The sequence below is a fragment of the Mytilus edulis genome, chromosome 4, assembly GCF_963676685.1.
Source record: "Mytilus edulis chromosome 4, xbMytEdul2.2, whole genome shotgun sequence".
Classification (NCBI taxonomy): domain Eukaryota; kingdom Metazoa; phylum Mollusca; class Bivalvia; order Mytilida; family Mytilidae; genus Mytilus; species Mytilus edulis.
Genome location: NC_092347.1, coordinates 54,367,836 through 54,395,154, shown reverse-complemented (window position 1 = coordinate 54,395,154; position 27,319 = coordinate 54,367,836). Strand labels below are relative to the sequence as shown.

The following is a 27,319-nucleotide window of genomic DNA, read 5'->3' as shown; positions in this document are numbered from 1 at the left end:
AAATATCTTTAATGCAAATTACCTAATCTTATAAGTATAAGCGATCTACAGAGTAGTATTATGATGGTCGCCATTATAAGGATGAGGAGATGTGGTAAGAAAATTGATTGCCAATAAACACTATCCACCACAGTTAGAAGATGTGATAGTAAGAATTTGTAGGGCCCGCAAACACACCGTTTAGAAACCAATAAAAAGCACCGACATTAGAAAAGTAAAACAAATCAAACGAGAAAATTAACGACCAATTTTATAACAAAACAATTTACAAAAAACAAATTTGAACGATATGAACCAACACAAGTTTATAACAATATATCAAGAGAACACTATATATGGTGATGCGTAGTTATATGTACAATCTGCCATTTCAGGTTTGTGATTTATATATTCGTTGCATATACAAGCTGTAGTAATATCTTTGAGAGATTCAAATGTTGCATTTTTTACAATGATTATAAAGATAATACACATACAATAGTTTTTTCTCACAAATCTATAACGAATTCCAAGAAAATATATAATGACTCATTGACGCGTTGCATCTTTGCATTGTCAACCTCAATAATAAATGGTATTTAAAGAAATCCTAACAAGTATGACTAAGTATGAACATGTCAATGAGGTTACCCATTGCAAAAATTGTATCAATTGCAAATGATCAGTTCTGGTTACGAATGTGTAGAGTTATCTGTTTTATGCCAATAGATTTTGTCACTATCGTCTTTATATGTAGGGCTTGGTAGAAGCTTGTCATTCCAATCCGGCCAGTATTTGTTCTTCATTCGTTCACAATAAGAAACTAAATTACCAAGCGCTTCTGAAAATGAAATTGTAATGAGATAAGTATGTATGGTTTTTTCTTTGCGGAATTTAAATAATGAATTTATTGAAGTCTAAATCATATAAGTTATTGCTATAATGTGTCTTCCCTGCCGTCCCGCTTTGACGGGGATAACAATATAATTTCAAGGTTTCCGTGTACATGGCATTTAATTTATCTGACATAATATGTATTTTATTAAATCATACTTTTTTCTTTTTCTTCATTTCAATAGAACAATATGAAATATATGGAGCAATATGTTGCTTTGAATTTTTCTAGGAAACATCTATTAGGTGGTTGATATATATATTCAATGAGTTTTGTTTCCTTCTCTGGTAAAAAGGTTGAAGTAGAGAGTCCGTAAAACTTGTAGAAACAAACGGATAATTTTAAAACATTTTTGATTGACAATTTAAAAAAAAAAATCAACTGCACGTCCATTACATAGAAATTGGCAACAGTACGAAACCCGATTCTAGTTTTTGAATTTTTTGAAAATTCCATATAAATATATATATAAGCGCGTTCTTAGAGGATTTATTAAAATGCCTACAGTTATAATTACTTAAAAAATGGGAGTAAAACAGCTCATGAGTATCAACAGAATAAGCATCTCTTTGTGTGCATCCGAAATTGTGATCCTTGACAATGCACAAACATGAGGGATTTCAGGAAATGCTGCATAAGAAAATGCTGTAAATTTTTAAAAAGCGAGATTCTATTTTATCGAAACCTTTCCGACCGCAATTTTAGCAATATTATATCACGGCAAAAAATTAACAATATTTAACCAACAAAAAGAAACCCAGAAAAACAGTATTAGATGTTTTTGTATGAAATGCTTAATGATTTCAGTTTTCTCATATATATGCTGCAAAAATTATTTATGTTAATATGTTCGGAATTCGTTTCTCATATCAGTATAATCATTAAATTATACCCATATTTCATATTTCTCAGTTGGTTGGATATTGACGTGTTTGCAGGCTTATTTTTCTTGAACAATATATTTCAATTCTGAATTTCAGGGCCGTAGCGTAATGGAGGCAACTGAGGCAAATGCCTCACTTTTGAAACGACGACCAAACTTTAGAAGTGTCATTTTTTTTAAATATGTATTTTACATTATCAATATGCGAGTTTCGAGTTTCAAATTATCTACCGGCACACTACATATAGTGTGTCCAATCGGCAGCAGCGATTGCAGCTTTTACCATAGCGGTGACGGTAAAGAAATAAGTGTTCTGAATACAAATCAAAATAAAAAAATTGAAACAAATCTTAATGTCGTTACAAAACTGGTTGAAGACGGGTTCTTTAAAGAGAAAAAAAGAAGAAAAGGGTAACTCATGAGTATAAACACCCCCTGTAAGTATGCTGGCTTATTACTTTCCTTGGTTTATTTTTGAATTGATAAAGCTTTAGTTACCAATGTTTACACTATCAACTCACTGAACAACAAATGTTAATCGATAAAATAATTCATTGACCAAAAATATAATAATTATTTATAATTAATTTAAACAAAATCATGAAGCGCCTTTTCTATGGAAGTCTTTAATGTTACTGTATAAGGTAATTCATGATTTTCATTTATCTTTAACAAAAGTATGAAATATATTTTTATGCCCCACCTACGATAGTAGAGGGGCATTATGTTTTCTGGTCTGTGCCTCCGTTCGTCCGTTCGTTCGTCCCGCTTCAGGTTAAAGTTTTTGGTGGAGGTAGTTTTTGATGAAGTTGAAGTCCAATCCATTTGAAACTTAGTACACATGTTCCCTATGATATGATCTTTCTAATTTTAATGTCAAATTAAAGTATTGACCCCAATTTTATGGTCCACTGAACAAAGAAGAAGATAGTGTGAAGCTCAGGTTAAAGTTTTTGGTCAAGGTAGTTTTTGGTGAAGTTGAAGTCCAATCAACTTGAAACTTAGTACACATGTTAACTATGATATGATCTTTCTAATTTTAATGCCAAATTAAAGTATTGACCCCAATTTCACGGTCCAGTGAATATGTAAAATGATAGTGCGAGTGGGGCATCCGTGTACTATGGACACATTCTTGTTGGTACTGTTTGAAAGTCTTTTTTTCGTGGTTCTTTTCTGATTATGATCAGCATTGTCTGGTTGTATGCTAGCGTGCTAGTGCGGTAGGTCGTGGGTTCGAACCCCGGTAGGTCAAACCAATGACTTAAAAATTGGTAGAATAATGTGTCCAGGTAAAAATGTACATGTAGGTTGATATGTCTTCCAGCGGAATGTTTACAGATAACTTGTGATCACTTGTGACATTAGAACGTCAAAAATCCGGTTAAGTAACAAGGTTGGTCTAGTCTTCTCTGTACCTATTCTTATGGTTAATGATTATGTATAATAAATATATCCTAATTGATGCTTATTACATGTTCTCGTCTTTTAGAAGCTTATAACTTGCTGTTGGACATAAATAAATATATATACATAAGAACGTGTGTTGAAGCTTTTCGATAGTACAGGTCACAGGAGAATCGGAAAGTTTTGGTTGACCAACAGAGATTAACTTTAATATTGAAACTTGTTTTGTTACTTACTAGGCTAGCTAATATAAGAAAAAAACGCATTTCAGTTATATTTTTTTGTTTTTTATTATAAATAGTAATGCTGAAATAAGCTTCTCCCGTTTCAGGCACCCGAACCCCCCTAAAAAAAAGGCTCAAAATATTTTCGCCTCGCCCCGCTCGGCGATTTGCCTCACTTCGGTATTTGAGTGAAGAAGCAAATTATACTAATTTCAGTGCATATACGATACATATTTTGTACAAGCAGTCATTGTCGCACGATCTACTCTCAAAAACAGAAGATGACCTGATATCTGAATTTGTTTGATATTTAAGGCTTGGTTTTAGTGGCGGAAACATTAATTGATACAACATGCAGTTACGATCGACTTGTAGCTCAGTTTTTATCAGTGTAGTAGGTTTTTTTGTCTAACTTTACAAAAGTAATTTGGGGGTCAATAACAGATAACCGATGTTTAAAATTGACTGTGTACCTTTCCAGTAGTTCCTGTCTGTTGATTTTGTACATATATATGTTACAGTAAATAGGTGAAATTAGGAGTTACATGTAATTACTAAAATTTAGGAATTACATGTAATCCCCAATGCACTTAGTAAATACAAGTAATTCCTGAAATGGCCTAGTTATTACCAGTAATTACTAATTTTAAAATGAATTTTTACACCTATTTACTAACTGTTAATACAATGTTGTAATATGGTCAGTTGATTAAAAGTTATGGTAATACCAACTATAGAGCATCAGTGAGTACTCTTAAAAAAGTGATAAGCCTAAAATGTACCTTTTTGTTATAGGAGCATTAGCTACGAGATATACAAAAAATAAAATATGATTTTTTTTTTGTTCAATCATTAATAAAAATGATATAGATTAGTGAAATTATATTTTAGCAATCAATCTGGTACTGGTGCACTTGCAAGTGAATAATTGAACCTCAATGAATACGTATGCATGTGACCTACAATTCAACTCCTAGCTGGAGATATATTACCAATGTATTCAGATTTAAAATTGTAAGGTTTCGCGGAACCAGTAACCACCTACTTTTGCTGTTAGTCGCATGCTCATCACAAATGGGGAAAAATATTAAAATTTTCCACCAGAAACTATCTTTTGAAAAGTACTGTAAGGGTCTTCTGTTCAAATTTGGTTAAAATCCAGGATGGTTTATGAAATCTTATTAATGTTTAAATAAAGCCTGCAGAGTGTATGTAATATTAACTGGGGGGAAAAACGAAGTCCTTTTATAAGGAATATACGAAAAAGGATTTTTTTTTTACAAACTTTACTTATGGGTATCATCTTATGATCATATACAAGCTACTGTCCAAGCTTGGTAGAAATCCGGGATATTTTGAGAAAATATTAAAATTCTAAAACCTTTAACCACAGTGTGAATGTAATGTTAACTGACATAAAAACTAAGTCCATTTTAAAGTAAAATATGGAAAAAATAATTTTATTTTTACAAAATTTACTTATTGAAAATTATCTTATGATCATAAACAAGCTTCTGTTCAAGTTTAATAGAAATCCAGGATAATTTAAGAAAGTTATCAAAATGTGAAGAACTTTATCCACATAGTGAATATGTGTGGACGCTACTGACGACAGAAGGGTTTGCTATGTCTCGCTTTTGCGACAATAGTCGCAGTTTCGACAAAAAGAAACAGAATGACAACATTGAAAGTAAAACAAAAGGGATGGACCAATTAGTTGACTTTTACAATCCACAAAAAGATGATTCTAATACAAGTAAAAACGATGAGAAAATTTTGTTGCAGGTTTATAAGCGTAAGTTTGGAGGTCTTGAAAATCTCATAAAAAAAGAAACACAGAAATATGAAATGTAACGCTTAACACCATCAAAGTGTATAAATTTGTTTGAGAAGAATGTCAGCTTCATCGCAACAGTCTGACAAAAGAAGTCTTAAATAAACTTATTTTGTAAAAGGAATTTAATTTGTGTCATTGGGCAAGTATGTCTGATGGAGATTTAGATTTAAAGAAATTATGAGATTTTAAGAACTATCAAAATTATTCAACCAAATTTGGCATTATCGAATGTCTATCAGCAAAAAGAGGTCACGAAGTTGCCTATAAACTTCTCACAATTTAATGCATTTCTTAATAATGGATTGATATAATTTTGCATGCTGAACATGATTTTTAGGGAGTTTCAAAACTGTTTAAACAATCATTTTCCAGTTTCAGTTCACAAACACTAAAAATTATACACTTTTGATGTGCCTTATATTCCTTAATCCCTAATTAAGTTCGCCCTAAAATACCTACCCTTTTACTTTCTTAATTGATATCTTGATTTATATCTTTAGTTTTATAACAAAAATATCAAGTTAGTAAATAGCTGTAAAAATGACAAAAAAAATCAGTGAATACCAGTAATCACTGAAACAACTAGTAAATACATGTAATTACTAAAATGGCTAGTAATTACAGGTATTTACTGAAATGTTTAGTAATTACGTGTAATTCCTAATTTCACCTATTTACTGTAACATATACATACATGTATATTAGGAATGGCAATCAGTACTCGAGTATAATTTAAATGCTCGCCTACTCGCTTCTCAGTAATTAATTTTTATACATTTCCTGTCACTTTAGTTTCCTTTGAATTATTCCCTTGGTAGTACTTATTAATATCAACAACGTAAATAGAGTATTTATGATTAGAGACATTTTTAATTGTGTTTACGGAACATCATTCATTGTTGGTTGGCCATTGTGGAATATATGTGCTCCAGATGACAACGGAAATATTCCAATTGCTGTATGTTGCCACAATCAAGTCCTGTTTTCTCAAATTGTGGCATCACTGAATTAATGTTGTCCGCGAATTTGTACTTTCGTTTCACTTTGACACTGACAGAGGCAATCGCAGTTGAAACCTTAAGTTCCTCAGAACCCTCCCGTTTGTTTTTGGTGGTTTAGTGATTGAAAATGCATCAGTTGACATTTCGAGAGAAATAACTGATGCTGTTGGCACATGCACATTATTGGAACAAAATGACTTCATCTAGAGAAAACATCTGTGTAATACCTTAAGGGCATACGATACAGTTTTGATCCCGTATTTAAATTTTGCTGACAATTTGCATATTGGCTATTTTTTGCCCGATTAAATCAAATATGTTATAAAAAAAATTACCTTCATGTGCTACTTTTATCTACTTTTTGAGTAAAATGAGGTCCAAATTTTATATATTTGCTCAAAATTCGGTTTTGTGAACGTAATTTTCCTTTCGACAGAAATACATAACTTTTTTGTTTAAACAGATAAACACAAGCTGTTTTTTGTTAAATTATTTGTAAATTCTGTTTTATATAAATGTCCTTTAAATTTGTGCAATTTGTTTTTCAAATAAATCATATCTATCAAATGTTCACGAATGTAGAAAAAAAACCGTCATTTTTTGCTGTATATTTATCAAATTGAAAAAAATTGCACTATTTACGTTTCATGAAAATTGGCACACATAATCTTCTTACGTAACCAAACCAAGTGGAATTTTAAAAAGAGGGGTCCATGAACTCGTTTTCAAGTTAGATAAGTTTGAATGATAAAAATCAGTCGAAAACTGAATCTTTTCCCGATAAGTCATAGTTTGACGTCGCGAAAATAACAATTTGCGTTAGCAACGTCATTATCTCCCCTGTAACTGTATCGTATGCCCTTCGAGATAAAGAGGAAAGGTTATTTATTCACATAACTAGATTAGAAAAACTCAGCAAAGATAACATAGAAAAATGCAAAAAGTTGATCGAAACCATTCTAGTGCTATAATTTGACTGAGAGTAAAACATCCTAGTTATATTTTATGATTTTATCATTAAAAAAATTGGGTTTGATCATTCCTGATAAAGGTTAACACAGAAAAACGCCTCAGACACACATTTTGTGTATGTCATTTTTTTGTGTTATTTTTCATTTTAAGAGCATTCAAAATTAAATATTCTAAAAGGAAACGCTTTTGCAAGGGTGTAGAAAAAAGATGATATGAACAGTTTATATATATAAATAAAGACCTTGGTACTAAAATCAATTCAGCATAGCAATGACTACGTGGCTGATGAAATCTTTGCATGGGGTAATGAAACGTCCACAACAATTGTCTTCGCTCCATTGGTTATAAAAACTCGTCAAAGATACAAGGCTAACAGTTCAATACGACAAACATACGTCCCATCTACATAAGACTCATCAATGGCGCTCAATGATTACATATATTAATCTTAAAAAATTCAACTATCTTCAGATTGCCTAGATTACACCATCGACGTAACTTATTTATCTTCATGTTGAGATTGATATAATCTCTGAAGTTTTCAGTTCACCTTATGTCTCTCTGAATTTGGATATTATTGGTAGGTCATTTATACATATTGCCATTGACCTAAAAATTGTTCGGAATCAAGTACTCATAATAATGGTTATTTCAGAAGAGCGATTGGGACCGGATGCATAAAATTCTAAAGTGTTGTTTTCATTTTTTACACTGATTAGCTTCAGTATAGATTGATCCTTACATTAACATTACTGTTGAATAAATACCTGTAACAAATTTTTGATGTTTTGATCCAGGCATATTGTATATTATCATGACCAGCATACCAAATAATACACAATCAACTTCACAAGGCTCATCACCCATAAAGAATTTCTTTACACCTACAACAGAAATATACGATGTATGACGGATAAAAAACTAACTCATCTTAGTAAGAAGTATTCTTACGATTAACAATTCTACTGCTACATTTTCTCTCTCTCAAACACTTATATTATTGTAAGTTTTGTCTGATTGCACTGAGTGTTTGTTTGTGACTGAAGATTACGTCCTAATTTTTTAATTAAATGTGGGACTTCTCTTGTCATCTTTAAATTGTGTTTACTTACAATTCGTCCTCCAAACGAACTAAGTTATATTGTTTAATAAGTATTTCATTTGCGTGTCATTAAGCAAATAACTCACAAGAATTATGCAACGTCCAAAGTGCGCATCTTTCCAAGTTAAATATTTGGGTGTGTTATCGATGTATGTTTTATTTACTTGTCAATTCAAAAGTTTCTTTTATATCAGTGATGTTTATTAAGATCTTATTCATTTGAAATAAAAGCTTTTACCCTTGGTAAAACAATTTAAATAGAAATCCCTCTTAGCTGTTTTTTTCTCTCTCTTTTATAGACATATCTTAACATCCTCCTTCTACATGGAGGAATACAAATGAAACTTTATAGCCTAATATGAGAATGTTACCTAAGAAGTTACTAATAGCAGTCATATCATGAACAGCGATTTCCCATACTTCGTCAGGTGTATGTCGCCCCATTCCGTGTCCCCATGTCTCCTGTTTTATTACTCTCTGTAAAAACTTTACCGTTAACCATAATTTAAGGCCTGTATAAGGTATGATTGATGATACTGCTGACACATCTCCCCCAAATGATTCTATACACATTGTCCTGGAAAGTAAACAAAAACAATAAATCACATGTAAAAGCGTAACACAATATTATGATATATCTGACAGACTTAGACATTAGAATACATTCCTTAAAGTCGACCGATTGTATGCAATATGTACATCTTTCTCATGAGAAAATATGCATTGGTAAAAAACTATGCTACAATTACGAAAAATTGGATCTAATGCCACCAAACAATGCATAACTGCAACACGATATTGTACAATATTCAAAAGTCGACATAATATATGTAATGTTTACATGAAAGTGGTAACATAATATTCAACAAATATTATAAAAAAAAAATAGCAATCTACATGAGTTGATAGACGGCGGTGAGTGTGCTTTATATACGTATTATGTCATTAGACATTATGAACTGAATATTAAATCTTCATGAATATCACTTATACACTTTTAGTCAAAATTATTTGTATAAAGTAGTTCGTAGGACAATATAAAGTGCATAACATAATAAAGTTATGAGGCTGACTTTAAACTGGTGCTCCTTAAGAAGAAAGAGAAAGAAGCTAGTGTTATCCTTTAATTCACTTTCTGCTATATCCACTAAATAATTCAAAGCTTGGTGACTATGTTAACGCAACTATTCATCGATCTTGAAATAAAGGATACAACAGATACAGTTAACTCTACATCTTGTATTTCCTATCATGGTTTCCTTAATAGAGCGGCTATGTTCACAAAGAAAATTGAATCCAAGCGTTTTAAGTGGTGAACTTAATAAATTAGCCTCCAGAAATTTAACGGTCACCAACATGAGCTGGTTGAACGTTATGGAAAATCAATTTCACAGATGACGACGGATATGTTCCTGTTGTTGTTACCATAATCCCGTCCTTTTTTTTTCTCCCCAAATGTGATCTACAAAATTAAACTTATCACCAGTTTAGTACTGGTTCGTTTATTAGCAACACGACGGGTGCTACATATTTAGCAGAATAGATCTACCCTTGCTGAGAACCTGAGATAATTCCCGATTTTAGTTAGGTAGATGTTACTCATTCTTTAGTTTTCAATGTTGTGTTTTATCAAATCGTTATTTGCCTTTTGGTAGTGTTTTATTTTTATTGTCATGGTGTTGTCAGTTTAATTTTCACTTATGCATTTGGTATGTTTCGCCTCTTTTTTTAATATAAAGTGTATTTCTTTTAAAATAGGGAAAATAAAATGGTAAAATTCAGAAAATGATTAGCAATTTTGAAACAGTCTTATAAGTATGCGATCAAAAATAGTTAACATATTTTGTTATTTTTGCACATCATGTTTAGAAGGGATTGTAACAACCTTGACTTTAGCTTACTTTTACTGTTTTCTTGAGCCCGCTTTGATTATATACTCTGATTAAAAAAATATGTTAGCTCATGATTCTTATGATTCCATTTATTTAACTTCATGCGAGATTTGAGACAGGACCTAAGGATAATTCATCTTTGGGATGGATTCTGATGTGCGTCATTTCGTCCAAGTAAATAAATAGTGTGTACAAAATCATCAGTTTTGTGCTTCTATACGCATACGTTATTTTGTTAAGATTTTCTTATGTTGATTAGAATGATTCTTTGAGCACTTAGTTTTACATAAAAATTACAAAACGACTTTTGTATTTCATACGTCCGACTAGTTTCTTTATTAGAATAAGACGATACTTTAAAAGACTTAACATGCAAGTTACACAAACACACATTCACGAACTCCTGCAAATCTGCCTAATGTAAACTATGTCTGAGGGAATTGAATCTTTTAGTTCTTGTACCAACACAGGAATATGACAGTTGTAATCCATTCGTTTGATTTGTTTGAGCTTTTGATTTTGCCATTTGATAAGGGATTTTCCGTTTTGAATTTTCCTTCTAGTTCGGTATTTTTGTTATTGTACTTTTTCTTACTAAATGAACGGACAATTTTATAAAGGTGTGTTATAAATCATGTCTGTTTTTCTATTTAAGCATGTAAATTTCAGTTATTCCTACCAGTACAAGTTTTCCTCTGTAAGTCTCTGGAAAGCTTTAGCTATACTGATCTCGTCTTTATTCAAGTGTATGTTTACGTCGACCTCTTTCTCTTTCTTCAAATATTCTATACAAAACTGCGAATCAGCTATTGGCTTTCCATTGTACTCCATCCAGGGTGTTTTGCCTTTCGATGAAAATTTACCACTGTGGTCATTCTACGGAGTATAAAAGATAATATTTATGAAAAAAGATTACATGAGCATTTTTAGTGTTAGGTGAATGATACCTATTCACATTTTATGCATGCATCTTCTGTAAAATTTCTTCAGTCTTTTCTTTTTTCTACTACCTTTGCTAGACGATGTATATGCACTCCATTCATTTCTAGTTGATTCATAAACTGTGCTTTCTTTTCCTAAAATTTGGCTATTTCTTATTGACACCTTCACGTATTCGCCTAACTTAATTATGTTTGTCAGTTTATTCAATTCTGAATTGATAATGATTTCTTCTGCTCACGAATTACTTCAATTGTGTCACTTTACCGAACCTGACTACATACAAGCAAAAGATTTACAATGTATTTCTAACACATATTTTTTCACTAGTCTTGGATTTTTAATTAATAGACAACAAGTTCTAATATTCTCCTCTTATTCTATCTTGTAATTTGTACAGAGCACAGTGTTTTTGTGGAACATATTTGCTCTTTTTTTAGGCATTTGAAGATGATGATGGGGTTTCTCCTTCCGTTTTAATTCACATTAACTAAACGTATACATATAATACGAAATCTTTATCATTCTTACCGGCCAAACGTACCATACATGAAAAACTTGTCACTCTTACTAGTTATACCTATCACTCACAAACGGACTGTTTTGTCATTCTAACTATCCAAATGTACCATATGCAATCTTATCATCCTTACTAGCTAAACGTACCATATACAGAATCTCTGTCATTTTTACTAGCTAAACGTACCATATACGGAATCTCTGTCATTCTTACTAGCTAAACGTACCATATACGGAATCTCTGTCATTCTTACTAGCTAAACGTACCATATACAGAATCTCTGTCATTCTCACAAGCTAAACATACCATATACAGAATCTCTGTCATTCTTACTAGCTAAACATACCATATAACGGAATATCTGTCATTCATACTAGCTAAACGTACCATATACGGAATCTCTGTCATTCTTTCTAGCTAAACGTATCATATACGGAATCTCTGTCATTCTTACTAGCTAAACGTACCATATACGGAATCTCTGTCATTCTTACTAGCTAAACGTACCATATACGGAATCTCTGTCATTCTTACTAGCTAAACGTACCATATACAGAATCTCTGTCATTCTCACAAGCTAAACATACCATATACAGAATCTCTGTCATTCTTACTAGCTAAACATACCATATAACGGAATATCTGTCATTCATACTAGCTAAACGTACCATATACGGAATCTCTGTCATTCTTTCTAGCTAAACGTATCATATACGGAATCTCTGTCATTCTTACTAGCTAAACGTACCATATACAGAATCTCTGTCATTTTTAAAAGCTAAACGTACCATATACAGAGTCTCTGTCATACTAACTAGCTAAACGTACCATATACGGAATCTCTGTCATCCTCACTAGCTAAACGTACCATATACAGAATCTCTGTCATTCTTACTAGCTAAACGTACCATATACAGAGTCTCTGTCATACTAACTAGCTAAACGTACCATATACGGAATCTCTGTCATCCTCACTAGCTAAACGTACCATATACAGAATCTCTGTCATTCTTACTAGCTAAACATACCATATACGGAATCTTTGTCATTCTGAGGAATGTTTCTAATTTCAGCGGGAATGGTGAGATACTTGGCGCAAAGTTGCCCCTTCCTATCTGATACAGTACAACTACTCCGGGAGGAACATTACTTTTCGGTCTACGTCTGCAATGAAGACATAGAAGTTTAAAATACATATATGAAGAGCATTCATTTGGTTTAGCTAACATTTTAACTATGACATTTGCAGAACCATATTGCTTATTATGAAACAAAAATTCGTTTTGTCAGTTTAACTAGATAGGATGAGAATATGCAAGTTAGCTTATAAATATTTGTTATAAGGTCTTTTTTAGTTTTTTAGTTCTCCTGTTCATAATGTTCTAAAAAAATAAAAGTTGTAGTTGATTTGTAAAATCAGGTGATTAACTGAATTAATTATGGAATTCATAAAACCCCTAATTTGCGGACCATGGAATATACAAAATCACTGACATAATTGAGAACAATTTTTACAGATTCACTGGTTTCATTTAGGGAATTTAAAAATAACAAATAGTTTATTCTTTTTAATAACACTGTTGATACTTGCATCTACTTGCTATCCATGCATTTTATTGCACATTAGCTCCTTGAGAATGAGGCAAGCCTCAATAGAGTGGTTATTTTTTTAAATGTCATTAATATGCTTTCTCTAAGTAAATAAAGTTGTTTCTACTTACAAAATATTTCCAACAAGAATGTGTCCCAAGTACACGGATGCCCCACTCGCATGATCATTTTCTATGTTCAGTGGATCGTGAAATTGGGGTAAAAACTCTAATTTGGCATTAAAATTAGACAGATCATATTATAGGGAACATGTATACTAAGTGTCAAGTTGATTGGACTTCAACTTCATCAAAAACTAACTTGACCAAAAACTTTAACCTGAAGCGGGACGAACGAACGGACGAACGGACGGAGGAACGAACGAAAGGAACCACAGACCAGAAAACATAATGCTCCTCTACTATCGTAGGTGGGGCATAATAAAAACAGCAAGATGGGCGTGTTGACTTCCTAGTTTTTACGACAGTTTATAAAATTGAGAATGGAAATGGGGAATGTGTCAAAGAGACAACAACCCGACCATAGAGCAGACAACAGCCGAAGGCCACCAGTGGGTCTTCAATGCAGCGAGAAACTCCCGCACACAGAGGAGTCCTTCAGATGGCCCTAAAGAAATATGTTACTAGTTCAGTGTAGTCTATATACTGATCAACAATTGATTAAAACCATAATGCAGTTGCTATGGAAATCTGTATTGGTCAACTTGCACTTTTTTTCATTCTGTATGAGTGACAATACTTACATTATCTTAATTAATCGGGAAATGACATTAACGTCCATCACACTAACAATATATGTACATTCATTTGATGTGGACGTTTTTTTATTTCTTTTGGAGTTCGGTATTTTTGTTATTTTACTTTCTCATGGTAATTTCATATTTGAATTAAATACTATTAGTTCCTTCTTGGAAAAAGCCATGCATTATTTCGTTATTTTTTTTGAAAAGCAGTTTATAAAATTCGTCATGCATTCTTTTTAGATATTCCATCCAAATAGTAAAATGACGTACAACGAGCTCAAGTGTTTTCACATAAGAACAAGCCAGGACATTCTCAAAACGTTACGTCGAGGTTTTTAGCTTCCATCGCACAGATGTTACTGTATAATATTCATTTTTGGATTATGGGTCACGATGGTCAATATAACACTTGTATCGTATGGTCTTTATCCGTCAATAAAAGGAAACAGTTCTAAACGTCTACATCAGATTTCTTCATATTAATCCTCTAAAGTAGTTATCATATGTATCCAGTTTGAACAATGTATACATCTTTAATATTCATATAACATGTAAAATATACAATGAGGGATCAAAAATATAATCTCTTAGTGGAAGTCCGTGTGTCTATTTGATATGCTTAGCTTAAAACTAAACAGTCTCTTCTTTCCCTCCAAATCATTAATTTTAACAACTGTTGTTTATCTTACACTAAACCTTGCTTTTTGTAACTGAATATTTTGATAAACCTATCTATATTATTGCAGCTCTACAGCGCATCCCGCGTACCGTGTTAAAATGTCAACATTAATCAAGATGAAAGATAATTAAATTGATTTTAGCCAACTCTTTTTTGCAATTGACCACGCCACATTTATGTTTTTTTAATGAATGTACATGTCTAATGGTTACTAGTTGAATCAGATGATGAAACTGAAGTTTTAACAAAAGATACAAAAATGACATTCTCTTATGACTGTGACCTGTTATCTATTTCTATCATGTAGAAATATTTCTCAATTCAGACTGTATGTAGATCATGGTGAGTCTGATAATTCAAATTAGCTCGAACTCAGTTGTTGGTCACAAATTCAGTCCAAATACTTTTGAAAACTTTGCAAGGCCGTCTTTAAATATGTTATGTTAAAGTAAATTGTACAGTATTTACCGATGTTAGTATCTCATTTATCCAAATATTGCAGGTATACGAATGTTGTAATGTTTAAATAGTTGTCAAAGGTACCAGGATTATAATTTAATACGACGACGTGCGTTTCGTCTACATAAGACTCATCAGTGACCCTCAGATCAAAATAGTTATTTAACACAGAAAATAATATGTTTATTGACAGAGGATCAGATGTGAAAATTAAACTTTTTAAGGAGATGAAAATATAAGCAAATCATTTCTTAAGGGTGTTGGTTAACGTGGGTATAACAAAGATCTAACTTTGTTTATGCGGAAATATTTTTCACGTTTTGTTTTTGATATTGGGAAATTTTTGGTATTTTGAGAACAGCCTTCCATTATAACATAGAGCATCTATTGAACTTGCCGATTTGATATAGATGTTGCAAATATTGAGATCAAATCAAAAATCTATGCGGCCTTTAACAATGTCTGTGTTACGGTCCATCGTACAGATTCTGTACTGACGTATGCCTTTCGGATATTTTTGTAGAAGTGAAGATACTGTGGAATTTTATGGAATCAAGAAGGTTGCTAAGAACATTTGGCTGAATTCAAATGTGATTATCCTTTTTAATGCCAAAATCGCTTCGCTCGTAAAACCAAAATTAAAAGTAGTATTCTCAATTTTAAAGTAGAGTATGTTCAACCAATTACTAGTAAACAAAATTAATGTTAAGCTGCAATATGGAATTAAGTAGCCAAGTAAATCAAAGCATCATTGTGCCTGAAAATGCATTACCAGTCAAATTATGGGGACATTTCTCCTTTAGAAAAAGGCAAGTCGGACCACAAACTTACGTTATGGTCGAAAGTACAAACACACCCTCCAAAATTATAAGGTTAGCAATGTATGTGGATGAAAATCGTAAAGACGGGGATCACCACTTGCCTTTTATCATGATGGCATGTAGCACTGTGAACCAAGTAAGTGAAGCCTCAATTTCCTAATGCTGCTGCATGGGGAAGGATGCATGTCTGTAAAAAGACAAAGTTGCTGACACACCACCTAGTGGCACTGACTTTTGATATTCTATTACAGCCGATTTCATTGAGTGTGAAGCCAAAGGTAATATCTTTGGTTAACTTGTTTGTTAGCTGAACCGTGAAGTCATTGTTAGGTCAGGTAAACTATCCATTTTTAAGAGTAGACTAGTCCAGCAGATAACCAATCTATCTGTCCGTTGGACTAGGCTACTCCAAAGGAGGGGAGTATACCTTACCTAATAATGATGTCACCGTTCAGATAACAAGAAAGCTAACCAAAGATATTACCCGTTTGGCTACACACTCAATGAAATCGGCTGTAAAGATATAGAGTGGATTAAGTATGTAGTTCAACTGTCTTTTATTCTTTTGTGAATTATGAAGTTTTCTTTGACAAAAACTCAATAATGACGTTCAACAAGTTTCAAACTCGTTCTTTCAAGAAGCACTAATTAGTATGGTACCGGTATCCTCCATATCCAAAACGGAAATGAGGTTGGACTCCCAATGAAAACCCAAATACACAAAAACTGCTGAAAACAAGGTAGAATGACACAAAAAAAAATGAAAATGAACTCTCTAATGTCAATTCAATTCTCGCTTATTAATCTTAAATTTCTCGAACTTAATTGGATAATTAAATAGCCATGTGAATCACAGGGAAATATAGCCAGGTTAGAGGTCAACTTGAACTTCTACTCTATGTCACCCAGTGCATGCTTCTTAACGCATGAGATGATAGCTCTCAAGGCTGTTTACATTATTGAAAGGGAGAATCAACAACAAACCCAAAAGATATATATACTTACAAATATAATAAATACATCAATATAAGTAAAACTTTTATTCACAAGTCAGCATAGATATCCTATTGTTTTAGAATTTGATGAAGAAGATATGCAAACTGACATGAGCGAAATGATTATCAAAAACAATAGAATTTAATATAAGGCATGTGGACTTATGCAGTGTTCGTAGGAAAATGTAAAGAAAAAATGTTTCAAACTCGTTCTAAATTTGAAAGATATTGGGCGGGAAACCACACATGTATTTGTATATAGAAAACGTGCTCAATATCAGGCATTTTATCTGCATGACGTAGAGAAAAATGCATTACAATACATTTAATTCGCTAGCACTACATAGACAACAAACTTCTGCAGTCTACCTTTGAAATATGCAAACGGATAGAGTTTTTTGTATCTAGTGCTAGATATTAAGAATTAAGAATTATAATAGCTCTTTTATGTAAAGATTCCGTAAAAGCTCTTTCACTGACAATTATAGTCAAACTTCATGCTTGGACTACTAACCTTGCTACAATTTTATAACTTTAATGGAAGGTGTATACACCATGAACTACAGCTTGTTCTTATGTTGTGTTGTTACACCACTGTCCTATGTTAAGGAAAGATTTGTCGCCTGAAAACATATTTAACCCCGCCGCATTCTGTATGGGCCTGTCCCAAGTCCGGTGATCAGTTTCTCAAAAACGACTAAAGATGATCGTAAGCTAGTTTACTGAATTGTCCATGACTTACGATCAACCTTAGTCGAAATTCCTTTTTTGTGAAATTGGTCACAAGGACCTAATTCGGTTGTTGTCGTCTGTTGCTATATCATATTTGTTTTTCGTTTTTTATGTTGTACATAAATCTTGTTTTGGATTGTTTTACATTTGGTCATGTCGGGGCCTTTTATAGCTTGCTCAGTGCTAAAATCCGTGCGGTGACTTGTAGTTACTATGGAATATCTACTGAATTTTGGTCTCTTGTGGATAGTTGTCAGATTTACAAACGTATCATACCTCCTTATTTTATACGGTATTTTATATTGCTGTTTAATTTCAATGGTGCTCTTGACAAAAGTTAATATTGTTTATATAAGCACATGCAGTATCTTTCTTGAATAAAGTTCAATTCTAAATATTGAAGAAACAGCCGACTAATTTTCCGAATGTAGGCTGACTTTCATTTATTATTTATATATGCATGGTATTAAGTTTCTGACGGCAACATCATTAATCTAATTACCATTTAGTATTGATTAAATGAAAGATTTCACGTTAAGCAGCCAAAATTAACCGTTCGTGATGTCTAAAATTAATAAAAGAATAAATAACACCATTTTACAGGAACTGCCATTTGAAACTATAAGCAATGAAATCATTTATGTAATGTTTCTCCCACCTGAACCTCAAATTATTCTTTATCTTTTAACCTCTTTTTATGTAAATGCTTTATGTGTGAAAACTGTGAAACGTCATTATTATAACTTTTAATCTGATTACTCTTTTATTTTTTTTCTCTCTATTTTTTCAAGTTTTGAATTGGCGAATCACTCACTTGCTTTCTTTTTCTTTTCGTATTGGGTACGGTATTATTTCTACTACATGGTCAATAAACGGAAAGATATCGCCCAATAGTTATAAGGAGGTTATATAACCTCCAGTCCTTGCTTGATAATCAGTGTTTATTGGGGCGATATCTTTTTGCGCCAAAAAGTAACTCATTTGCGCCACAAATTAATTGCGCCAATACTTCTTTTGCGCCACCTAATTTTCAAAACTATAGGTATCATTTGCGCCAATAAAATAATGATCTAATTTGCGCCAATTATAATTATTTTCATTTATATATAACAACTAAATGATTGACTTCCCAGATTTGAGCTACATTACACAATTTACACATTGAAAAATGCAGATATAATAAAACGCCTTTGGATCAAAGAATATGTACACATTGTATTGATATCAAAATTGAAGATGAGTTTCATTTCATATGTGAATGCAACCTCTATCACGAGGAGAGGGAAAAGTTTTATGATGACATTGTTAATATTATACCATGTTTTTGCAATTTAGATAATTTTGATAAATTTTAATATTTAATGAACTGTTCGGAGACTGATGTTCTCACCAGATTTCTTATATTTATAGACAAATATATTTTGATTAGACATTCATCAGTGGGAATAATTGCATAATATTGAAATGTGAGTTTTGTCTCTTGCTTGTTATAAGTGTCAAAATTGTTGTCTATTATGTTTTATTTTTGTTTTGGATATGTTTTTTATATGTGTTTATGTGTTTCAGCGATGATCCTTTTGAACTGGATTTTATACTGAATAAAATTAGTTAGTTAGTTAGTTAGTTGCAATTTGTAAGTGAAACTGATCTGATCTTTATAATATACCTTCAACCCCTCGGGGTATAAATGTGCATTTCTTTCCTTTAGTAAAAAAAGCCATAATATGAATGTTATATAAGCATGGCTATGCTCTGTGTATCTTCCCCCGAAAAACTCAACAATGAATTCAAATTCTTGTCCTCCAATTTTGTTTTTGTGACCGACGTCACGAAGAAACATGCCCTTTGAAGTCTAACCGAAATTCACGGGGTTTTCCTACATATTGTTTATGAAAAAAGGGAACAAAATTGATTCATTAATTTAATTAAATATGTATTTATTGTTTTTAATGGGTTGCAAGGTTTAATGGCCTTTTTGATCAGCCTAAAATCAAAAGGCTTTATATGCAACACGTACCTGTGTGTTATCCAATGATATCATTGAAATGACCAGCTGGGTATAGAAACAAACACTAGCTGTTTTAAAATGGGATGCACTACAAAGTTGCAAATAACGTTCTTAAAAATTGGATTATACAGATTCCAAGCAGCTTCACGAAGGGTGCCACATGTGGTATAGAATCTGCTTTCCCTCCCGGAGCACCTGTCGTCACCCCTGGTTTTGGGTGGGTTTGTATTGCTCAGTCTTTAGTCTTCTACGTTGCGTTGGTCGTCTTTATGTCGTTTTTCGTTATTTTACCATGGCGTTGTCTATTTGTTTTCGAGTTACGAGTTTGGTGGCTCTTGCATGTCTTTTTCAGTATGCAATTATTTTGATCACTCTTGTTTTAAATTTGAATATTTTTCAATGTTACCAATAGATATAGACATGTCTGAATGATCTACCCATAATAGCTTAACGAATGAGTTATAATGTAATTCGATACAAATTCCTTTATGTATAATTGGTAAAATAGTACACGTATAGTACACTGTATAAAATACAGAGATGTGGGATAAACTATTCAGCAGAGTCGAAATGATGAAGAGGAAAGCAACTATAAGTCACCGTAAGACTTCATCAATACAACTGTATTTGGTTTCCATTCTTCGTATTTGTTTCCAAAGAATATGTTTGATCTTGTATCTTAAACTGTATTTAACCCAAAGTTGAAAAAAAATGAATCTAACTTTGATCCTTATAAAGGTAATCCGAGTAAAATGTTATTTTTTTCTTTTTAATCGATGTATTTTTGCCAAATTCTGTAAATTCTATCTATTTTCCTATCTATTTAAAATTTAAAATACTCAAGAAAGGAAAAGTTGGCACATATAAGTTCGACCTAAAGTGTAACATTAATACGTTTGTGATCACTGATACAGCCCAAAAACTTTTCTCCTAGTTTCAAATTTCACCTTTCACGTTGGATATATTTATTTGAAATATTGGGATTCCTACACTCAAATATACAATGTCATTTTAAAAGAAACATTTTGTCCAATGTTAAAATAAATAAAGACTTTCAGTTTGACTTTAACAAAACATATACCAAATTACAAAAAAAAAAAAAAACACAAGTCGATATAATACGGACAATACGCTATTATGGCGAATGTTGGAAAATCTCCCTCAACCAAGAGATTTAAGGAATGCTTCACAGGGAGAGACATAAAGATACCCCATGCAATTTTGCCAAAGACTAGGCAGGGTGTTCACAGATCTATCAGCTTTGTGACCGTCAAAACAAAGACATGAAAGCGAAATAATTATTTTTATTATTTAAGTTAAAAATGGATGCGTTAGGATATAAAAGAAATATTTATAACGAAACTATCAAGGGCTGTCCAATAAAGGCAACAGTAGTATACCGATTAAGAGAAAACAAATCCGGGTTACAAACTAAAACCGAGGGAAACACATCAACACCAAAATATTTTTATCAGATGTACACCATTCGTGGATATGGTAACAACGTTTCTCTTCTGAATGCCCTATTTGCAACAAAACCGACAATAAGGTTATCGTATCACGTGGAACTTCAAATATGCAGTCTAAAATGTCAGCAAAAACATTTGGTTATGACTCAAGCATCTTTTCCCATAGATTTTGAAACAAGCAATGTAAAAAGTTTCAATAAATCCTTTCATCGAAAATAGTGTTGTCGTTTTCATCTAGCACAAAAGGCTTATTTACGTGTAATGCATATAGAGTGGGGCGCTCATATTCGCCGTGGATTTTCGGTCAAATTTCCTGAATGAAAAACACAATTTCAAAGAAGTATTTCTTAGTAATTATTTGACTGATTGCCCTAAATTTCCGTTCTTTACACCTTTGATATGTCTGCTATTCATCTATTATGAAATTGATTTGATAAATATTGTTTAAAGCTGCAGTTATTTGGTTTTAAATAGATGTGTAAAAACGGCGAATATGTGTCCCCCTTTGACAAAACATCAGGAAATTTCAAATAGACTTTAATCTAACTTTTCAGATGATTTTTTTTTCAAAGAAACGCGTATTACAGTAAAGAATATTTTGCTTTTGATGTTATCTTCATATAGAAATATCATTATACTTCAAAAACATAAAGACCTGAACATTAACTGCAGAAAACACGGAAAGTTATGGCGAAAATGAGCACCCCACTATAGTTTTATAAATTTATACAATTAACTTATCCTGCACGAAATCAAACTTCTACATGAACTTCCCATGGTGAGCCGAGGAAAGATGGAAGGGGTATTTTTATTTCATAATGTCAATAAATTCTGTACAACTTAAATGTATCATAACTTGTATTTTCGTGTAAATTGGCACAAGCGAAAAACAATATTGCCGAAAGTGAAGAAAATGGCGCAAATGAAAAAAATTGCGAAAAAAATCAAAACCCCGATTGCATGATGTACGTTGCTGTTGAATGTGTACTGCATGCATGCATGTATAGTTTGTTTTAGGGTCTCATTGAAAACTATACAGCTTTTAATTGAGAAACGCACTTTAAATTAAGACTTCATTTTTATTATATTCATCACGAAAACAGTCCACAAAATACTACATAGAAATATAAAGACTGAGCAACATGAACCAAACGAAAACCGGTGTGATCTCAGATCCTGCTCCCTCATGGCAACAATCTACTTATTCATGACAAGTATAAATTCAGTGATAAGTCGCATTCGTTTTTTAATTGATGTTCTTATTTCATATTTTTATAAATAACAGAAAGTAGTTTATCACAAATATTCAAAGAGTTTTTAACACTCCAAAAATGATAATTCCATTGAATTTATTTCCATATGATTTATTGCAAAATCTAAAACAAGATCATCAATATAAATAGCAGTCAGGAAACAAGTTAAAAGGCTAGAATTATTAACACTTCTAGCAGCTGAGATGGAAAGACATTTGCGGATGTTTGTTTATACTGTTTGAAACACTACCGTTGTAATATTTCTATCCAATCTGCACATTTATCATTTGAAAGGGGACTGGTCTGCTCTTCTGTTTCTCGATACATTTAGTCAGATCACTGTCAAACCATGCAAGACTCTCATGGGTAGTCAAGGTCGTAAAAAACACCCTCGTCGTCGTCTGATAAAATGTTTCAGTCTACAAGTCATTTATCATAATAATGCAAATTATCTACCATAATCAAAATTGCCCTAGTTTAATGTGAATGTAAATGTGACTGACTGCAACACCCACGGGCGGATCCAGGATTTCAGATTAGGGGGGGGGGCGCCAATTTTTTTTAGGTAAAATTATTGAAATATTCTTCTAAAGGGTTGCAATGTAGGTATATCGAACTATTGTGAGGTAAAATTAGCGAGAAATTAAAGTTTCTAGCAGAAACCGCCTAAATCCACCCTGTCAACAATCTACAATCACTAGTGACTGACTAACGGATGGACGGACAGATGTAAAACAATATGTATATATATATGTTCCTGTTCCGCGAAGAACTTCAAGTTATGATGGAAAGGTCTCCTACAAATTAAAAAAATCTACAACAATCTTCTAACACTCCTAACTTACGCACTAAGAGATTCATATTGCATATATGAGTTTATATAGCTACAGTTATAAAGCTGCAGCCCCAAAACAGAATCTGAAGACCATGCGAACATTTTATTTTGATTCTGTGTTCCTATGCAAACCAATCTACAATCAAGACACCAGCACTTATTGTAAGATGATCTATATAGCAATATCAGGTAATAAATATCTCAACTAATCCTTGAAAGACATGGTGCTGGTAGTTGTGACAAAAAGAAATACAGAAACATCACAAAAAGAAATAACCCTTGTTTGCACATCGCCGGTCAATGTGTCAAAGCCGATTGTACATGGTTTCAATAATGTGAAATGGAATCGGTTCACCTTAACAATTACTTTAACACTCCCGGAAATGTGAAGAGTTGACAGATAGACGGGCAAGGTGAGACGATTTTACAGATCACAACAGCTCACCTGACCAATACTTGTATTAGATTTTGCAAACGAAAATTTCTACTTTACTCCGTGATTTTGAATTGTCCTTTCATAAGATATCTGTTTTCACTTTTTCGATTTTCGGAGGTCGTGCCAGACTTTATATATACTGTGTTCGACACAAACCACATAAAATTAGAATGTGATGCATTTACGTAGTTATGTTTATTTTCTGAGGATCCCATGCATGTAATAATGCGGTACATAATTCGGAAAAAATTTCAAGGTTACAACTAAGAAATTTATAAAGACACAGAGATACAAATTATAAACTAACCTTTCGCTTGAAACAGTATTTCTACATTAAGAAAGAATCTCACCTGGACTGTTTTCTTGGCCCGTGCCATGATGAAATTGTGAAAGTGAGTAATAGGGCCGTTAGGGATGCTTTGGAAATTCGATTATCAAAGAAATTGATTATAAAAACCGCAAATACAATGTAACAATTGTTTGTAATTTGACTGCTAAAACCCTATTTTATTTGTTATCAAAACGCAGCTCCGCGTTTGACACCTTCCTTTTAGGTATATATTATAGAACTTAAATAAATCGTAGGTCAGTTGATTGATAATCACGTTGATTCTGTTAAACTGACTGTTTTATATACTTTCAATGTTAAGAAAGATGGAATGGTCTCTTCTGATACTTAAATAAGTTAGAAAACACCCCATGCTTTGCAAATTTTAGGGGGGGGGGGGGCACGCCCGCCATACCCCCGCCTATATCCGCCCCTGACACCAACAATATATACTGTACAACGACATCACACAATTGGTTTGACAAATCAAGTGTAATTTGTTACATCATACATAACATTTATACAATAAATCATCACCTGACTAGATATTTTTATTACTTTTGATGTTTATGCAAAACGATAAATTTTGTCGAGACATCAGTAATAACCGATTTTACAGAAAATTGCTCGTTTTGAATAAAAAACAAATTAAAGCTGTTAATATGACTGCAAATGGCATATATATATTATGTATATATATACATGGATGTGACTATAATTAAAGAGAGACTGATATTCTTTGCCTAGATTATGTTTACAAAGGTGACCGATTCATTTCATTTTCTGGTCTACTTTTCATTGCTTTTTGAAATTTCATATCCTTGTATCTCATTATAAAACTAAGAAGATGTGGTATGATTGCAAATAAGACACTGGACTCTTCATGGACCAGAGATCAAGTGACATAGAAGGTAGCAACAACAGGTCATTGTACGACCTTCAACAATGAGCTGCAAACTCGATCCATACTTCGTAAACTTATTTTGAGCATCCAAAAACGTTTACGAATTGTTCAATCGTTCAGTATCATGGTTGAAGTAATTTTCTTTTCCACAAAAGGTTCCAATTATCTTTGTATACTTACAATAAAACTATTATCTTTGGGGGACTGATTTTGAGATATCTTTATCGAACCCATTGTGACAAAAAAATCCTTAATTTCAGTATCGCATTTATTTTTTTCAAATTAACAGATTTTCACAAAAGTGTAAGAACATAATGCGAGATCACCTAATTAGACGTATCACCGAGTTTGTACTTACACGAGCACTTGAAAAAAACGGGTGCCATATGTAGAGTAGGGTTTGTTTCCCCTTCAAGAGCACCTGAGACCATACCGTTTTTTTTAGTTGGCAGATTCGTTTTGCTGAGTCTGTTGTTTGTCTATTGGTCGTTTTTCGTTTTTTTGATATGGCGTTGCCAGTTTGTCCCCGATTTATGAATTTGAATATCCCTTGGCTTTCACCCGTTCGTCTTTTTCAACGGATATATATATATATACATTTCTTAAATATTAACCACTTAATTTTTTTATTGGTTTCTTATGTTGTTCTCTCATTGGCGTATCCCAAAATCTTCTGCTCAAATTCAAGTATATATGAAGTAGCCTAGATAGATTCTGAATTCGAATATATGGGATGAACACTAAAATACTACACACAAAACAAATATATCTTCCCATCAAAAATTTAAAGAGAAAACACTTCTGGTGGAGTGATAGTCCCCGAGGGTATCTATCACCTGCACAGTAGCCATGAAAATACGGATGTTGTTGTTATTAAACTTTTATGCAAAGCTCTGATTCCTTGTCCAACTTTATTGTCCTTTTTAATTTATAGATCTTCATGTCTTTTAAAACGCATTGGTTTTTCAAATATTTTGGCCTCGACCATCACTGAAGAGATACTGATTGTCGAAATGGGCATCTGGTGCATAAAAATTGGTACCGTTATTAATACAATTGAGCAATCAAAACAACATGAACAATATTCTTTAGAATGAAAGACAATATCATAACCAAAGGCTCAAAAGACTAACAGGCAACTAATAGTTTACAAAAAACTACACAGAAAAATAATGATTGAGTAACACGAACCTGACCTGAAAACCCTTACGGCGAACTCACGGGGCTTCCGTGAAGAGCAGGGCCTTTTTGCAGCATAATGATTACCGGCTGATATTATGATTCTGTTGATTCAAAATTCGATCATATGGTGTTCTTCGTGCCAAGAACAACAGAAATTTCATTAAATGATAAACATTATGTGACATACAATATGTTTATCACGCGGCAAACTATGTGACAGAAACATATAATTGCATTAGGTCGCGTTTTTTCCCCTATAGAAATTGCACAGACATTCTACACAACGTTAAATACATTGCATACATGTTTTAATTTTGTTTAAAGTTGATAGACGCTTTTCAATATGACAGTATGACACTGTCCACTTGGCCCGAGGTTAACATTGTCTATGGTCAACGTCTGGTCAGTTGGCTGCACCTTGACCTAAATTCAATTATGCGAGGAATAATAAAAGCATTTATTGCGAATAATAGAAATATAAAACAGTGAATTATGTCTAAATATGCTGTCAAGCATCAACAATTATTCTTGATAATGATATTTTATTTTTTAAAACAAGCCTACAAGTATTTGTATATTCATATTTTTATAGCATATACTATACAAATACCGCTTTCTCCGAATTAGCGGCTAATAATTTAAATATCAAAATAACATTTCTCACGAAAAACTTCAATACATATCATCATTTAATTTAGTTTGCGAGAGATCAGATGGAAGCTTTTCACTTTTGACAACTGGTTGCGAAAACAATATATATAATTGAGGAGAAAAAATTAAGAAAAAAAATCTCCAATTATATATAAATTTGTATTTTTTTCCAACGTTTAAAAAACATAATTATCCTACCTGTTCATTATCAAAACAATTAAAACCAATAGTAATGTTGCAGCTACACCAGTTCCAGTCAATAACAATAACGATGTCATGTTGTTGGTACGTTCTTAAAATTTCATTCACAACTGTTTTCGTAGTAAACTTTAACATGTGTAGTAAACCATGTTATTGAATTGTGGGTATTTGGGCGGAGCATAATTTGGGTGATACCAAGATTATGAAGGGAAGAATAGCACGCATGTCATTGAAATAAATGTAACGACAATGTTTTATTGCAAAAGACATCTAAATGACTATTTCAAAATAATAATCGATCTGAATATTTCAAAATTAGAAAAGAAATTCAGTGTAAACTACATTCCTTTTTACTGCGGAAA

The 27,319-nt window shown here is 32.5% G+C and overlaps 1 protein-coding gene across 1 annotated transcript; it reads right to left on the bottom strand.

The window, feature by feature from the left end:
- Positions 1–237: 237 nt before the first annotated feature.
- Positions 238–27,122, bottom strand: LOC139521925 (failed axon connections homolog). The gene is made up of 6 exons (XM_071315686.1): positions 26,955–27,122; positions 12,680–12,815; positions 10,872–11,068; positions 8,672–8,877; positions 7,966–8,082; positions 238–820 (listed from the first exon to the last, which is right to left on the bottom strand). Exons 1-6 carry the CDS (start codon positions 27,032–27,034, stop codon positions 672–674), a joined length of 885 nt encoding a protein of 294 aa, XP_071171787.1. The 5' UTR covers positions 27,035–27,122; the 3' UTR covers positions 238–671.
- Between the last annotated feature and the right edge of the window lie 197 nt (positions 27,123–27,319).

Bases quoted from the DNA above. Each gene is read 5' to 3' on its own strand.
- LOC139521925 (XM_071315686.1), bottom strand. From the start codon at position 27,034: ATGACATCGTTATTGTTATTGACTGGAACTGGTGTAGCTGCAACATTA. The intron at 12,816-26,954 runs GTAGGATAATTA...TCTTCATTGCAG, and splicing joins ATTGTTTTGATAATGAACAG to ACGTAGACCGAAAAGTAATG. The intron at 8,878-10,871 runs GTAGGAATAACT...TTTACTTTCCAG, and splicing joins ACAGAGGAAAACTTGTACTG to GACAATGTGTATAGAATCAT.